The 17,887-nt window shown below is 43.4% G+C and overlaps 1 protein-coding gene across 1 annotated transcript in view; it reads left to right on the forward strand.

The window, feature by feature from the left end:
- Positions 1 to 294: 294 nt before the first annotated feature.
- Positions 295 to 17,887, forward strand: part of LOC128345127 (kazal-type serine protease inhibitor domain-containing protein 1-like) — a 30,972-nt gene continuing 13,379 nt past the window's right edge. The window contains exon 1 of the mRNA XM_053296586.1: positions 295 to 754. Within this exon, the coding sequence (XP_053152561.1) occupies positions 295 to 754 (460 nt within the window). The remainder of the gene's footprint in view (positions 755 to 17,887) is intronic.

A 17,887-nucleotide genomic window follows, 5' to 3' on the forward strand; every position in this document is an offset into this window, starting at 1 on the left:
AGGAGACTTTCTAAGAAAATATCCCTGCAGCCTCAGCTATAAGGAGAATTTTCTTGACATATAAAGTAATAAGTAATTTTCATAACTGTGCCTTTTGCTTTGAATTTACTTCTAACTCTTAACAATTGGAGAGGCAGGAATCTGGTGCTAATTTCTCTTTAAAAGACTGTATGTTTGCTTTAGATTAATATTCCAAAACCAAGACTGGAATGTGACATGCTCTCTCCTCCTCTCTCTTTTTTCCTTCTGGCTTCACTCCAAAGGTCTTTGCTTCTCGTTCATTACATTCTCAAGATGAAGCCCCTGGTGGTTACACTAGTACTGGTAGCCCTGATACAAGTTTCTCAGACCTTCCCCAGCTGGTACCACAGAGGCTGGCTGAGACTGCTAAGAGAAGGGGATAGCTGTGGGAAATGCAATGTGGAACTTTGCTCCAAGCCTACAGACTGTCGAGCTGGGACTGTGTTAGACCCATGTGGCTGTTGTTCTGAATGTGGAAATGTGGAAGGGCAGATCTGTGACTTGGACAAAAGTAGTAATTTCTATGGATTCTGCGGAGACAACCTGGAGTGCCGGCTGGATGTTGATGACATCAAGTCTGGAGAAATCCCTGAGCCACAGTGTGTCTGCAGATCACAGGCGAGTGTGTGTGGACCTGAAGGGAAGACCTATGAGAACATCTGCCAGTTCAATGCAGCTTATGCAGAGAAGGGGAGAAATATTAGCATTAAGCACAAAGGACCATGCAAATCAGGTAGGTAACGGCAGTGCAGAGCCTAAAGAATATACATAAAGGAACCAAAGCTGTATTAAGGTTGATTTTCCCCCAAGATACCACATAGTCTAGTTACAACAGAGCAGCATAGCAATTGCTAAGATCGGTCCTTGAGAACTGAGGAGTTGGACAATTTGTGTTTAAATCTGTAAATAGCTACTAAGGTTCAAATGCTATCTTCTCTGGTTATGGAGAAGGAAGACACATATTTCCACCACAAATCCATCTTTTTTGCCTAATGTTTACATTTCTTCAGATAATATTTTCTGTAAAGTAACAGTCAGTGACATTGAAAAGTACTTTTTGAAAGGTCTTCTATGGCAATACAATGAAACTATTATAAGAGCAGTTTGACAGTGGAACTGCCTGCATCATGCAGTGGTGGGCTCTCCTTCTCCACTGGTTTTCAAACAGTGGTTGAACTGTCATCTGCCATGGATACTGTAGAAGTATCCTGTACAGAGCAGAGGGTTGGATTAGAAACCTCCAAGGTCCTTCCAACTCTAATATTCTGTGAACCTTCTGTTAATAATTGTGAAATTCCTCCAAAAGGTTTAAGATAGCTGTGACTGCCATTGTAGAATTCATATATGGTCATTAATAGCCAGCAGTTGAGAACGGAGTGGGAGACAATATAATACACAAGTAGTATGCAAGCAGGTAGATTAATGAATGTCAGGATCGAAGGAGAATGCAGAAATATGGGGAAAGGGCTGCTCATTATTTAATAGCTAAGAAAAATGTTAGAAACCTTTCTAATCCCCACATTTATGGGAAACAGATGGCAGAAAACATTTTCAAAAGTACTTATACTCCAATCTTAGTTTAAATAGTTTATAATAACAAAATTACAACATTTTGAAAAAGAGTTAAGTAAACACAAGAGTATTCACAGGATAGAAAAAGCCAAGTTGCATTTTTCTTGTGCTTATCTATGTTCATTTTGAAATATAAGGACTGCAAAATCCTTCGGTTTTATGCAAAGTACAACACAGCATATGCTTGGCTATGTTTTAATATTATGCTGAGTAAGAAAATTTTGCATGCAACATTGTTGCATGTGAACCCCTCCACCCCCATAAAAAAGTGGTAACAGAGTTGATAGATTAGTTATTAGCTCAGTGACAGCTTTCTGGCCTGTTGTGTAAGTGATTCATTCTTCAGCATTTAGCATCATCGTTCCACAGAATTTCAACACAGATTTTGGGGAGAGGTCCAAATGACATATGGTTCTATAACTTAGGCATGAAGGAGAGTCAACATTAATTTATATACAGCATTTCTCTGTGGGATCTACAAGCTTCAAGGCATGCCAATTGTATACTGTATTCACTCAGCCCTATATGTGCCCTGTGATGCCTTGCAAGCATCCTGATCATACGGTATACATTTGCTCTGGCATATTTGTCTGAAATTTCCGTGAATGTTCATGTAATGCATGGCAAAGTTTGTGATGTTGGGCTGCTGCAGTGGTCAAGATTCTTCACACTGAAGATGAAGGAATTTTAGGCCAAGTCCTAACTTGGCACACATTGGAAACAAATAAAAGGGGATAGTACTCACAATGAAATTGAGAAAAAGAAAGAAGTTGGAGTACTTATAGCATATGAAGAATGTAAAAAATATATTCATAAAACATATAATAAATATAATAACCATGAGAATTCTAATATATTACTTTCATGAAAAAATAAATTATATAATATTAAATAAGACCACACAACTTTCATGGAAAATGAATTATAAAATGTTGAATGAGAACTGGGTCGTGTAGTGCTAAACAACGTTTTCGAATTCTTCATCAGTATGAGTGGCATTATACATCAAGAAGAGAAAAACTCAAAGTGGACAAGTCTCAAGAGAAATCTACAAAACAGAAAGCAATACAGTAGATTGTTCTTCTTAAGGTATGAATTATATATTTTTATGGGGATATTCATTATACTTATCACATTATATTTGTTATATACTGTTGTTGTTATTATATACCTTTAAGGTATTTCTTGAATATGGTGATCTATTGTTTTCTGTTTGTAAATTTCTCTTGAGACTTGTCCACTTTGAGTTTTTCTCTACTTGATGTATAATGCCACTCCACTGATGAAGAACTTGAAACATTGTTTAGCGCTACACGCTCTGGTTCTCATTCAACATTTTATAATTCATTTCCCCATGAAAATTGTATGGTTCTCATTTAATATTATATAATTTATTTTTTCATGAAAGTTGTATATTAGTATTCTCATGTTTATTATATTATTTATATTTTTACATTCTTCAACACTATTAATACTCTGACTTCATCCTTTTTCTCAATTGACATACATTGTGACTGTAAATTGTAATATTACACTTTGAAATTTTAACAGCACTTGGCAAAGCTTCATATAATTAATTTTATCTGCTGAACAGTGTCAAGCTTCTCACATTTCTTGATTGGATCAAGGCGTGTGTGTGTGTGTGTGTGTGTGTGTGTGTGTGTGTGTGTGTGTGTGTAACCCCCCCCCCACCCCACACACACACACTGTGGTGAGTGCTGGGGGTTTTCAGACCCCTCAGAACTTTCTGGGCAGGCTTCGACTGGTATACTGCTGCCATTATCTGTTCACAACCTGGGAAGGTTTCTTCTGACCCCTTCCCCCGAGGATATACCACACTGGGTCGAACAGGCTACCCAGTCTCCCTTACAGTTTCACCAAAGACCTGAAACTGTAAAGTGATCACCTGGGGAAAAATATTAGGAACTAGCATTTGTGCTAGTGCGCTAATCTTTGCACTAGTTCACTCAGCCTTTGGCTCCCCCCCTCTTGCCCACTTCTCTCCCCTGTTGCCTGTTTTTCCCTCCCCCCACTCACCCGTTCTTCCCCCCCAGCCACTCGCCAGTTGCCCATTCCTCCCACCCACCTACTCCCCCATTCGTCCCTCCCTCCGCTCACCTGTTTGTCCCTCTCTCCACTCGCCCCAGAGAAGGAGGCTGTGCCATCTCCTCACCTCTCTGCACAGTTGCAGAGGCCTCAGTGGGCCCCAGTGCGGCCTAACGTCATTTGGCTGGCAGGTGGGCCTGGAGAAAGAGGCTACACAGCCCTCTCTGCCGCCTGCTTGGCTGGTCTCGTAGGAGCGGTAGCTGGGCTGTCTGGGAACTCAGCATCCTCCAACACCGGCCGCCACTTACTCTCCCCCCTGCCTGCCTACCTGCCTGCCATTTTCTTTCTCTGGCTAGCCATCTGGCCATCCACTGCCACGGCCTGCCGCTTCCACTCCCCCCCCCCACTGCCTGCCTGCCGGCCCACCCATTCACTTTCTTTTGCGGCCGTCTGCTGTTTTCTCTCCCCCCCCCAGCTTACTCTCCCCACCCATCTGCCTGCCAGTTGGCCTTTCACTTTCCCGCTGCCACTGTGACTTTCCTCTCCCCCTCCCAGCAGCTTGCTCATGAACTCTCATGAGAGCTGCCACACATGGGATTAGCCACAGGTACGTTTTAACTCTCTCTCTCTCTCTCTCTCTCTCTATATATATATATATATATATGAATGATTTGTGACTCCTTCAGCCTAGGGCTTGAGAGGCATGTGACTAGGGTCCCACCTTGCTCATTGAGCACTCATGAAACAATATTAACAATGAAAAAGGGTTTATTATTAAAATAGGACATAAACTGGAGCAAATGGGGAAAAATAGAAACATAGGCCTCAGCCTTATTAAGACACCCAGGCAACACAGAGAAAGAAAAATAAGCTAATGCAAACTGACTACAATTACTGTCCCTACAATACCATTTGTCCTATCGTTGGGGCGGTTATACTCCATAGGCCTCCAAGTCACCTTTTCAGCTCAAGCTGAGTAAAGCCTCCGGGAGAGAGACAGAAAGGCACTTCACCACCTTCTCTCCTCTCCAAAACCTCAGAAGACAAGAAACCACAAAAGAAAAGAAACCCCTCCTCCCAAAAAGAGAGAGAAAATCCAACTCTTAATTTAATTGGTTTCCTTGAACTGTAGCCACAAACTGTTTGGTTTGTGGTCTGACCATGATGTCAACAATCCTAGCAGCCAGGCGCAGATTCTGTTAACACATGAAGTAGACATATGAAGTATGTGTATTTGATTGATTTAATCATATGTGTTGCCTAGGATCTAGATAGAGATGGAGTTGTTGCTGAAACACTTGGAAATGTTCACAACATTATCAAATTCAATGTCTGTATGAGGGGCAAGTTGTCTAAAAGCTCCAACATAGTGACATTTAATTTCTGAAGAAGGAATTTCTTTAAAAAATGAAGGGATTTGTTAGAAGGGGAAAATCAGAAAGATCAATTCCCATCAGAAAGCGCAGACGTTATTTAAAACCAGTATCATAGAGGCTTAGATAACATATCTTAGCCTTTCTTAGAATGCTGGCAGTTTTCTGTGGTTGCAGAGCTGGTGGGCAATTTGCCAAATCAATCCACAAACCATAGCTTCAAAGTTTTCTCCCTTTCCAGCTTGGATACTGGGGAGAGGCCAAAGCAGAGGGTCAAAAGTCTGGTCATGTGGTCCTGAATAGAGATAGATTTGTGTTGGGGTATGCCTCTTAGTACAGAAGAAAGGTAGGAAATAGTTGACTGCTATTCAGATATTCTAATTATTTAAATTTATCACAATTACATAAAGTATGCTCAGTGTAACAAGATGGAATAAATTAAATCCCAAAATATTAAAAGAAGATCAAAAACATGGTGAATAAAACTTATTTTCTTCTAGACCACAGATTTTAATCACTTCTTACAGAACCATTTTGTTTATAATGTAAGCAAAATAATGTAAGTTTCCTGACCACTCATCAGGGGAGGTGGAGTGGCTGTGGTCTATAAGAACAACATCTCCCTGACCAGCATCCCTATTGAAGTGTCTGACCGTATTGAATGTGTGTACCTACCTAAGTCTGGGGACCAGGAATATATTGACTGGGACTTCTGTTGATGTACCGATCACCCCACTGCCCAATGGAGTCCCTAACAGAGCTGACAGACTTGGTTTCAAGTTTGGCATTGGAGTCCCCCAGGCTTGTGGTGCTGGGGTACTTCAGTGTCCACTTTGGGACCAATTTGTCTGGGGTGGCTCAGGAGTTCATAGCGGCCATGACAACTATGGGCCTATCCCAATGGGTCTCAGGACCGATACATGTTGCTGGTCACACACTTGATCTGCTCTTTTACTCTGATCAAGTGGTGTTCAGTGGGTGGGGACTCCTGTGATTTCCCCATTGTTCTTATGAGGCAAGACTACAATACCTGGGGCTTTTTAGTTTAGAAAAAAGACTGTGGGGAGACATGATAGAGGTCTATAAAATCATGCATGGTCTGGAGAAAGTGGATAGAGATAATTTTTTCTCCCTCTCTCATAACACTAGAACCAGGGGTCATCCCATGAAATAGATTGCCACAAAATTTAGGACCATAAAACGGAAGTACTTTTTCACACAATGCATAATCAACTTGTGGAATTATCTGCCACAAACATGGTGACAGCCAACAACCTGGATGGCTTTAAATGGGGTTTGGATAACTTCATGGAGAGATCTATCAATGGCTACTAGGTAGAGGGCTATAGACCACCTCCAGCCTCAGAGGCAGGATGCTTCTGAAAACCAGTTGCAGGGGAGTAACAGCAGGAGTGAGGGCATGCCCTCAGCTGCTGCCTGTAAGCTCCCTGTGGCATCTGGTGGACCATTGTGTGAAACAGGATCATGGACTAGATGGGCCTTGGGCCTGATCCAGCAGGGCTGTTCTTATGTCCTTTTGTCCCTCTTGGTGGCTTTTGGTACTATTGTCCATAGTATCCTTCTGGAGCATCTGAGGTGGTTCGGGGTGGGAGGCACTGCTTTGCAGTGGTTCCACTCATACCTCTCGGTCAGATTCCATATGGTGTCCCTAGAGGACTGTCGTTTTTCAAAATCTGAACTTCAGTATGGCCTCAGGGCTCCATATTGTTTCTAATGTTTAACATCTACATGAAACCACTGGGAGAGATCATCAGACAATTTGGTGCAAGGTGTTATCAGTATGCTGATGACACCCAAATCTATTTCTCTAAGTCAACATCATCAGGAGAAGGCATAATTTCCCCATATGCCTGCCTGGAGGCGGTGATGGGCTGGATGAGGGATAACAAATGGAGACCGAATCCAGATAAGTTGAAAGTACTTATTGTGCGGGGTCGGAACTCAGGAGATGATTTTGATCTGCCTATTCTGGATGGAGTCACACTTCCCCAGAAGGAACAGGTACGCAGTCTGGAGGTGCTTATGGACACAAACCTCTCCCTGGTGTCCCAGGTTGAGGCAGTGGCCATAAGTGCCTTCTATTAGCTTCAGTTGATACAACAGCTAAGTCCGTTTCTTTAGATAAATTCATTCATTTATTTATTGACATTTATAAACCGCTTCATCCAGAGGCTCTGGGCGGTGTACAACTATTTTGAAAAACATAAAAACAAACATCATTTAAAGCACACTACTTAAAACAATATAAAAATAATTTTAACACAATGTAAGACCAATTTTTAAAAAAACAATTTAAAAACCTTGGAAGGCCAGGCCAAACAAGTAAGTCTTTACAGCTCTCTTAAAGACGAACAGCAGGCCTAAACTGTGGATATCTGCCGGCAGTGCATTCCATAGGCCAGGAGCAGCTACAGAGAAGGCCCAGTTCCGTGTCACCACCAGATGTACTGGTGGTAACTGGAGATGAACCTCTCCAGATGACCTTAACGTGTGATGGGGATCATACAGAAGAAGGCGCTCTCTAAGGTAGCCCGGACCCAAGCCATTCATGGCTTTAAAGGTAATAACCAGCACTTTGTATTTTGCCAGGAAACATATCGGCAGCCAGTGCAACTGTTTTAAAACAGGCATAATATGGTCTCTACGGGTTGCCCAGGAGACCAATCTAGCTGCTGCATTTTGAACTAACTGAAGTTTCCCAACTATATACAAAGGCAGCCCCAAGTAGAGCACATTGCAATAGTCAAGCCTGGAAGTTACCAGCTAATGCACCACTATTTTGAGATCGTTCTCTTCAAGGAATAGACACAGCTATCGAATCAGCAGAAGCTGACAGAAAGCACTCCTGGCCATAGCTTCCACCTGAGATATCAGGGTGAGGCCTGGATCCAAGAGCACTCCCAAGCTGCATACCTGTTCCTTCTGAGGGAGTGTAACCCCATCCAGCACAGGAAGATCTAACTCATCCCTCAGATTCCGATCCCCCACAATGAGCACCTCTGCCTTGCTTGGATTCAGCTTCAATTTGTTATCCCTCATCCAGCCCATTACTGCCTGCAGGCAGGCATTTAGGGAGTGAATGTAATTTCCTGATGATTATAAGGTGGAATAGATTTGGGTGTCATTAGCATACAGATAACACCCAGCACCAAATCTCCTGATGACCTCACCCAGTGGTTTCATGTAGATGTTAAAAAGCATTGGTGACAGAATGGAGCCCTGAGGGACTCCATATAATAGCTCCTGTTTTGAAGAGCAACCATCACCAAGCTCCACCATCTGGAATCTGCCTGAGAGATAGGAGCAGAACCACTGCAAAGCAGTGCCTCCTATTCCCAACTCCCCCAAGCAAGCCAGAAGGATACCAGGCTAGGAAGTGAGGGATCATAATTGTGTGTGAGAGAGCAACCTGTGCCAATGATGTTACTGCAGTGCAGGCACTGTGACGGGCGGTGGATTCTGGGTGTTATTCTTTTTTGGCCATTTTTGGACTGTGTTTGAAATGTGTGTTCTTTGTTGGGAGGGACAGATTCCCTTTTACTGTGTGCTTCTGCAATATTTTTCAAGGTAGGGTTGCAGAATGCATAGAAAATTGTAGTGCAAAACTTGTGTGTGCACTCTGTGAGTGTAGCTTGTTCCAGGCATGGGGAACAATGGGGAAACTCAAAACACTCAATTTCCCCCCATGGGTAGCTCCTAGGGTTGGTTGGTAGGTCCTCATGGTTGCCACCTACCACCCTACCCACAAAAGAAATGGGCAAGCGGGCCATTATAAACAATATTTTAACCTTTCCTCCAAAACCCTTTAGGATCCTCTTGCCCATTTCTTTTTGTGGGTTGAGTGGTAGGTAGCAGCCACCACACCCTACTATCTAATACACTTTGGAGACCCTAGGAGCTACTCATGGGGAACAATGGGATGTTTCAAGTTTCCCCATTGTTCCCTGTGGCCCAAACACCCCAAACGGTTTGAGTTTCTATCGAAATAGCAGTGTTGGCCACTGGCAAAACATTTTGGCCATCTGTATTTTGTTTTGAGCTCAAAACAGAAAGCAAAATCCATTTCATGCACATTCCTAATCACTTCTACCTTTTCTCAATTATTTATTTAACAGTGGTATGTAATATAATATAACAAAATGTTTAATAAAATTCATGATTCATTCATGATTTGTAGGAACCATTATGACCATTCAACCTAGCCAGCCTCACCACTCACTACAAAGATTAGTAACAGATTGCCTTAAAAATGAACAAAACTTAGACAAAATATTCAGATAATTATGACCATTAAGGGCATGAGTCCAACTTCTTTCAACTTCACTAGATAGATAGATATTGCACAAATGTTGGTATAGCACATGGTATATTGTGGATATGTGGAAAATGCAAATCTCTGACTGCTTTCCAAAAGTATGGCTGTTCTCTCTGACATGCTGCATTAACTTAAAAATAACCACAGATTTTTTTTAAAAAAAAAATAATAACCAATTTTTCTTCCAATGTAGAACATGGTCTCCCATTCAGGCACTGACTAGACCCATACTGGCTTAACATCAGTAAGGTTGCTGCTTCATATACTTGAGACCTGGATTACCATTAGGCATGGTTTTATAATAATCATTGAGGCTATTCACACGCACATCCAAAGCTGGGCTAAGCTAACCCAGCCTGGTTTTGCACACACGTGTGAACCACTGGGATTAGGGATGTGCACAAAACCGATTTGCCCGGTTCGGTTCAAATTTGAACCAGCTTCGAACCAGGAGGAGGTGGTTCAGTTTTGGTTTTGCTCGAACCTCGCCCTGGTTCGGTTTGAATTCGAACTGTCTTGAACCATTTCAAACTGGTTTGAACCAGTTTGGACATCCAAAAATTTGTAGGATGGTAGCTGGCACCCAGGGGCACCTGCCACCCAAACCCCAAAGCAATCGGACACTCGTACGATTTTTTATGAACTTTTTGAAAATTATTTATATTTTTTCGCATAGGGTATAATGGGACTCGAACCAGCCTATTATTCCTTATTGTGGAGCACCCATAGGTGCCAACAACCATGCAAACCCCGAAGCAATCGGACACCCCTATGATTTTTTATGAATATTTGAAATATTTTTAATTATTTTTCTCATAGGGTATAATAGGAACCGAACCAGCCCATATCCCCTAATGTGGAGCACCTAGGGGCACAAAGGTGGGGTGGGTGGTAGACAAACAGGGGTTCCTACTATCCCCAAAGTTCCAAGGCAATCAGACACTCCTCTGATTATTGGTGAATTTTAAAATTATTTTGGAATTCCTCATAGAGAATAATGAGGATTGCAGCAAATGTATAGCTTCACGTCGGGAGAAAGGGGTGTCCTAGAGCGGAATGTGGTGGGTGGTAGTTCCCAAGGTGGGCAAGGAAGCTATCAGAATTATTTGAAAGGAATTGGGCAAAAGGCTGATTTTTAAGTGATTTTTGAAGTTTACGCAACTTTAAGGTTTTTCTCCATAAAGAAGCATGGAGGTGTCAGCAAATGTATAGCTTCACGTCGGGGGCAAAGGGGTGTCCAAGAGCAGTGTGTGGTGGGTGGTAGTGCCCGGGGGGGGGGCAGGTAGCTATCAGAATTATTTGAAAGGAATTGGGCAAAGGGCTGATTTTAAAGTGATTTTTGAAGTTTTTGTGTCTTTAAGGTTAGCAATGAGAGTGGATTCATGGTTTGTCACTGAAAATCTTATATGCTATCAAAGAATCTACACTCAGAACACTTCAGAAACAACAAAACCCAGTACCCCATGGGTTAGCAACCCATGGAGGTGGTTGGCACCCTCGCTCTGGGCCACCCCAGCACCCCCCAAGTGCAGTTATGGGGCTGCTGAAACCTCCATTCTTCCCTATGGAGAAAAACCTTAAAGCCACTTGTGGGGTGCTGGGGTGGCCCAGAGTGAGTGGTGGTCTAGTGCAAAGAGGGTGCCAACCACCCCCATGCGTTGCACTACCATCCACTATACTCTGCTCTTGGACACCCCTTTCCCCCCGATGTGAAGCTATACATTTGCTGACACCTCCATGCTTCTTTATGGAGAAAAACCTTAAAGTTGCGTAAACTTCAAAAATCACTTAAAAATCAGCCTTTTGCCCAATTCCTTTCAAATAATTCTGATAGCTTCCTTGCCCACCTTGGGAACTACCACCCACCACATCCCGCTCTAGAACACCCCTTTCTTCCCGACGTGAAGCTATAAATTTGCTGCAATCCTCATTATTCTCTATGAGGAATTCCAAAATAATTTTAAAATTCACCAATAATCAGAGGAGTGTCTGATTGGTTGTCTACCACCCACCCCACCTTTGTGCCCCTAGGTGCTCCACAGTAGGGGATATGGGCTGGTTCTGGTCCCATTATACCCTATGAGAAAAATAATTAAAATGTTTCAAATATTCATAAAAAATCATAGGGGTGCCCGATTGCTTCGGGGTTTGCATGGTTGTTGGCACCCATGGGTGCTCCACAATAAGGAATAATAGGCTGGTTCAAGTCCCATTATACCCTATGCGAAAAAATATAAATAATTTTCAAAAAGTTCATAAAAATCGTACGAGTGTCCAATTGCTTTGGGGTTTGGGTGGCAGGTACCCCTGGGTGCCAGCTACCATCCTACACATTTTTGGATGTCAGAACCAGTTCAAATCGAACCACCCCCTTTTTCGGTTCGAATTCGAACCTGCAGCTTGAACCTGATGGCTGGTTCGGTTAGAATTCGAACCTTCGAACCACCCTGGTTCGAATTTGAACGGGTTTGAATTCAAACCAGTTCACACATCCCTAACCGGGATCAGATCAATCCCAGCAGCTCCATGGCGGCAAACCGGCCTAAATAGCCACCCTACAAAACAAGGTTAAGGGAATGAGCACTCCCTTAACATCGGAGTTTTTTTGGGGGGGGGGTGCACTGCAGGGAGCCTGGAAAAGGGAAGGGGGAGTCCCCATGATACAGTGTGCACTTACGCAGTGCATCCTGGTTGTTCTGGGGGCCAGGGCAACACATCATGGCCCCCGACTCTCCCTGCTGCCTTGGTATGCGGGTAATCATCTGGGCACATGGGGAGCGCTCCCAGAAACGCAAGCGGGATCGTCTGTGGGAAGGGTAAGTTTAACCCACTCTCCCTGCAGCCTGCTCTGGAGCCCTTCTCACGGATCGTGTGGAGAGGCTCATTGTGTGTATCTGCCAACTGCTAAATATGTTTATCTATTTTAGAAATGTATATGAACCACCCAGAGACTTTTTTGTATGGGGCAGTATATAAATGTACTAAATAAATAAATAATATATATATATCTCCCTCATTTCTATTAAAAAAAAAAAAAAAACCAAAGCAACTCACAACTATTTAAAACACAACATAAAATCAACAAAACAACAATTAAAATTAGATAATACAGGAGATTAAAGAGACAATGAGCAGAAGCCAAAGAACAATACTAATGAATCACAGAATAAAAGCTTGTCTGAAGAGAGACGTTTTGGTTGCCTGACAAAAAACTAGGAGGAAGGGGGCCAAGTGGATTAGCGAACTCCAAAATCTGAGTGTGAATGAAGAGAAGGCTCTTTCCTGGGTCCCGACGTGGGACGAGAGAGAGAGAGAGAGAGAGAGAGAGAGAGAGAGAGGAGGGCCTCGCCCTGCTGATCTATATAACAGGGCAAGCTCAGCTGGGAGAAGGCGGCCCTTGAAGTTGAATATGCACATTCAAGACTGATAATAAAAGGATATTTATACAATTATAAACTATTTAAGTTCTTATAGGACACTGTATACAAACGGTAGTGAAAAAAAGTGTAATTAATGCCAAACTTCATACAATTGGAAAAACCCTCCCATCCAGAAACAATGGAGTAAGAACATGGGTTGGTTCTAAGGATAATTTTTTCATATTCAAAAATATTAAATAAAAAGTTATTATGCTCGCAATTAAAAGTTATTATGTTTCACTTCTGCATCTTCAAGAGCCCTAATGTTTATTGTTCAACAGTTTGCCTATAGTATTTTATGTGTTCAAAAGATTGGATCTACTCCCTCTAGTGGTTAACTTAAAACAAAACAACTAATCTGCCTACTTCCCTTTCACTATAATCTTAATTGATAATTACCATCCTCACAAGTTAGCCCACTTAAACCTTGAACTTTCACATGTCCACCACCTTGAATTGGGGTGGATGACATCATCACAAACTACACCGTTGAAATTTCCGTATGTGTCACTCACTACAACTGTACCAAATTTGGTTCAAATCGGTTAAGCAGTCCACAAGTTAGACCACATGCGCCTCAATTGTTCATGCATCTGCATTCTTGAATTGGGGTGGATGACATCATTACAAACTCTGCCATTGAGGCATCCCTATGTGTCCCTACAGCTGTCGCAAATTTGGTTCAGATCAGTTATGCAGTTCACAAATTAGCCCACTTGTGCCTCAAATGTTTACACCTCCTTCAGCTTTAATTGTGGTAGGTGATATCATCACAAACAACGTTGTTGAGGTGTCCCTAAGGCCGCATTCAGACATCATGCAAAACTGGAGTTACAGGTTGCCGGAATGTCTGAATGTGTGCAACCGTGGCTTCGTAACCAAACCACAGGGTCCAGTATACTTCCTAAAGTGGAATTTGAACCTAGGGTTACTCCTCAGTTTCACCACTCTAAACCTCTCTTAGAAGGGGCCGCCATGTTATCTGCATGCACCCACTGCTATAACTGTGGTTACAGGTTTAAGCAGTGGCTGCGACCAGTGAGAGGCCAGCTCAGAGCAGCATCAACAGCTCTGACACTCTAGGGCTTACCCACCAGCACTCCATGATATGTTCCTTGACCAAATGCCATGCCCCCCCCCCTTCCTACTTCCTCTGCCTGCCAACAGGCACACCAGGCCCTGCTGCTCTTATAACGAAATGGTCAGCAGCACTGGCGGAGCGGGACTGCTGGTGGCCTGTCTGCGGCCGCTGCCGCGGCCCCACTGACCCAGCCCCCGTGTCTGACGTCAGAGCTGGTGCTAGCCATGCCCCCGCATCTGACGTCAGACACGGGGGCGTGGTCTGGCTAAACGGAGCCTTGAGGCTCTGTTTGGCCGACTCAGTTGCCCTTTAACTGCCGAAGGGGCCATGCGGCCCCTTCGGCAGTTAAATGAAGGCTGGCACTGCTTTCGCAGGGAAGAGCCACTCCTGGGCTGTGCTGCGAAAGCAGTGCCAGCCTTTTAACTCCTGAAGGGGCTGTGCAGCCCCTACAGGAGCTACTTAGGCTGGCGCTGCATTGCAGGGAAGAGCCGCTCCGGGCTGGCACTGCGAACACAGTGCCAGCCTTTGTTTAGCTTCCGAAGGGGCCGCGCGGCCCCCGCTCGGGAGCTAAACTAGCCTCCCCGCATCTGACATCAGACGTGGGGGGCATGTCGGGTCCGCTCTCGCGGCCCCTGATTGGTCAGCAGGCCGGGTTCTTTGAACCTGTTGGCCCAATGGTGGCTCCGCCCCTGGTCAGCAGCATTACCAGGGAAGCACTGCTTGAAGTCTGTAATCACAGCCAGTAATCACACCCCCTCCGAGCTCCTGGCCAATTGTGAGCAATTTCCTGGAGATGTGAAGCCATGCCCACAGCCTGGTGACAGCTTGGCTATACAAGTAGGCAGAACCAAGCTCAGAGTACCAGGAAGAGGGAGCGAAAACTCCAGCCTGCCTTGGAGTTTCCCAAACTGGGGATGGAGGATTGTCTGTGATGTGATGTGACCCCCCCCAGTTTAGAATTTTAACTGCAAAATGCAGTTCTAAGCCAGTTCCTGCTATGTCTGAATGCAGCCTAAGTATCCCTACAACTGTACCCAATTTGGTTCATATTGGTCCAGGCATTGCAAAGTTGATAGGGACACACACACATTGCCAAGTGATCTCATAAGTTTACTTTCCTTAAGGAAAGTAGGCTAAAAACAAGATTTGTACTTTGTACCATGATTGCAATTATTCTACTTAGTCCAGTATTTTACACATGCACTCTGAATGTGGAACTGAACACTGCATCGTAATTACATTAACATGTGCTCCTGCGTCCCCCAAAAAGCATAATGACTTTAATCGCTTGATCAAAATGAAAGTTATAAAATAGAATTTAGTGCCCAAGATAATGGCAGCAAATCACAGTTCACAGTTTTAACTGTCCTTCACGCTGGTTTCAAAATTAACAGCTACCATTCAGGGGGGGAAAGACCTGAACATTCTTGTAAACAGATGGGATGTTCAGGCTCACAGTGCGCAGCAGTGGTAACTTGAACAAAAACAATGTTAGAAAACATTTTTTAAAAACTTCAGCGTGGTGCTGTAGCTTGATGATGGATTGCAGTGGTACACACAGCTGCAGGCTTGCAACCCATGGAGATCTAAGGCATTTAAACTACCTAACTCTACACAGGATTACCATCTTAGTCTTGAGTGTGGGATCCCAGGTTCTAATTACTCTTGTCATTATGGCATTTTCCTTGGCTGAGTCACTCTTTCTCAGTTTGACCTCCATCAAAGGGTTATAGTGAGGAGAAAATTAGATTCTGAGCTCCTTAGAAGAAAGGTGGATTACAGGCATAATTAATAAATTCAGTAATCCAAAAACCTTCAGTTTAAGATGAGATTTAAGATGCTTTACTTGTGCTCTAAAAAGACTGGAAATTCCAAGTTAAGGTGCCCATCTTAACTGTCATGCCATATAAGCTGTTCAGTTTGGTATAAGATAACGTCTTTAGAAATTAGGCTCCATACACCCACACATTGTTCCATTCTGTTTAGAGAATGAGTGAAAATGTGAAGCATCTTAACTCTCATCTTAAATTAAAGGTTTTTGGATTACTGAATTTCCAGGTGTTTTAAAAAGGGAAATCTGATTAGACACTATGGGGAAGAGCTTACACAAACCACAAGGTAAAACCTCCTGATGCTGAACACTGAAAACTATTGAGAACCTCAGCTGATAAAGTCACACTCCACCCCACCCCCCCATCTGAAAATACACAATTAAATGAAATTAGTGGATTTGGTAATAGTGACAGTGTGACATGATTATTCAGCAGTGAATAAGGACAAAACAAGAAGCAGGTAATCTGTGTTCACTTTAAATTTGTACTTCATTATTTTTTCTTTAAAACACACACACACAAATGATCATTAAAAGTAACGAATGGTTTAACAACTGTGTCCAAAACTACAGATTATCTTAATAATAATAATAACACTTACATTTATATACCGCTCTATAGCTGGAAGCTCTCTAAGCGGTTTACAATGATTTAGCATATTGCCCCCCAACATTCTGGATACTCATTTTACCGACCTCGGAAGGATGGAAGGCTGAGTCAACCTTGAGCCCCTGGTCAGGATCAAACTTGTAACCTTCTGGTTACAGGGCGGCAGTTTTACCACTGCACCACCAGGGGCTCTTTTCCAGAAATTTCCAAAAATCCTCACAGTTCTGCTTGATTTAATGTCCTTCATGATGGTGTTATCAGCAAAATAGTGTAAAGGTTGTGCACAAGTGACATAAGCATACACATACATACACACTGCAGCCTCTCTCTCTCTCTCTCTCTCTCTCTCTCTCTCACACACACTCACTCACTCTCTCTGTCTCTCTCTGCAGCCACCCCACACACTGCAGCCATTCACCCCAACACAAATACTCACAGCAGCCATTCACACACACAAGCACACACACTGCAGCCATTCACTCACACACACACACACACACACACGCACACTGCAGCCACCCCACACACTGCAGCCATCACCCCCCCAAACACACACACACTGCAGCCATTCTCTTTCACTCCACCCTCACACACACACATACACACCGCAGCATGGAGGAGTCCAGAGGAGCCCTTCACAGCCTAGTTAAAAGCAGCATGTCTCCTTCCCCCCATCTTCAATTTACACCTGGCTGCACAGAACTGCGCTCCAGTTTTGGCTGGAGGTCAGGATGAAACACACATGGTTTTGAAGAACTGATGACTGTTACACACACACGCACACACACACACACACTGCAGCCATCTCCCACACACACTGAACCCTAGAGGAGCCCAGAGGAGCCCTTCGCAGTCTAACTAAATGGAGCATATCTCCTTCCATCTGCCTCTCACTTACACTCGGCTGCATGGAGCAGCGCACCAGTTTTGGATGGTGGTCAAGACAAAACATACCTGGTTTTGAAGGGCCAATGACCATGGAGTAACCAATGACTGGAATTCAACAGAAACTTTTTCTAAGGCAAAAGAGCAGTATTAAAAGGTATAGCTGCAGTGGGGGAAGGAAAGAAGAGGGCAGGGAAGAAAATGGAAGAAAAACCATGCTCCCAAGGCTCAGAGAGGGAAGGAACTGACCGCCATACTGGTTGTGGGCAATGCTGTGGGCTTCAAAAGCTTCATATGTCCTACTGCACAGATTCTTCTAGTAGTACAGATGCATTTTTCAGCCTCTTAAAATGCAACTTTGAGGATCAATTGTGGAATAACCATTGATTGGGTTACAGGGGGATATACAAAAGGCACTTTTCTGGCATGCAGTCTAAAGGCTGAAACTATGCAAATGGACTACAGAATCATTTAAATAGCACTTCCTTAGTCCAAAAGAACATTGTCAACCCTTTAAACCCCTTGTTCAAAAGATACAAACTTTAATCTGCTCTATCTAGACCATTTTTTAATGGACCTTCACCAAATTTACAGGGGAGGTCTCTCTTGCCACCTAGAGGATGTGTACTAATAGTCAGGCAGATCAGACAAATGGTTTTGATTTTATAAGCAATAGAATGTTTAGGGTTTATAATAGTGGAAAGTTGAAACTA

This window comes from Hemicordylus capensis, chromosome 1 (genome assembly GCF_027244095.1).
Source record: "Hemicordylus capensis ecotype Gifberg chromosome 1, rHemCap1.1.pri, whole genome shotgun sequence".
NCBI lineage: Eukaryota > Metazoa > Chordata > Lepidosauria > Squamata > Cordylidae > Hemicordylus > Hemicordylus capensis.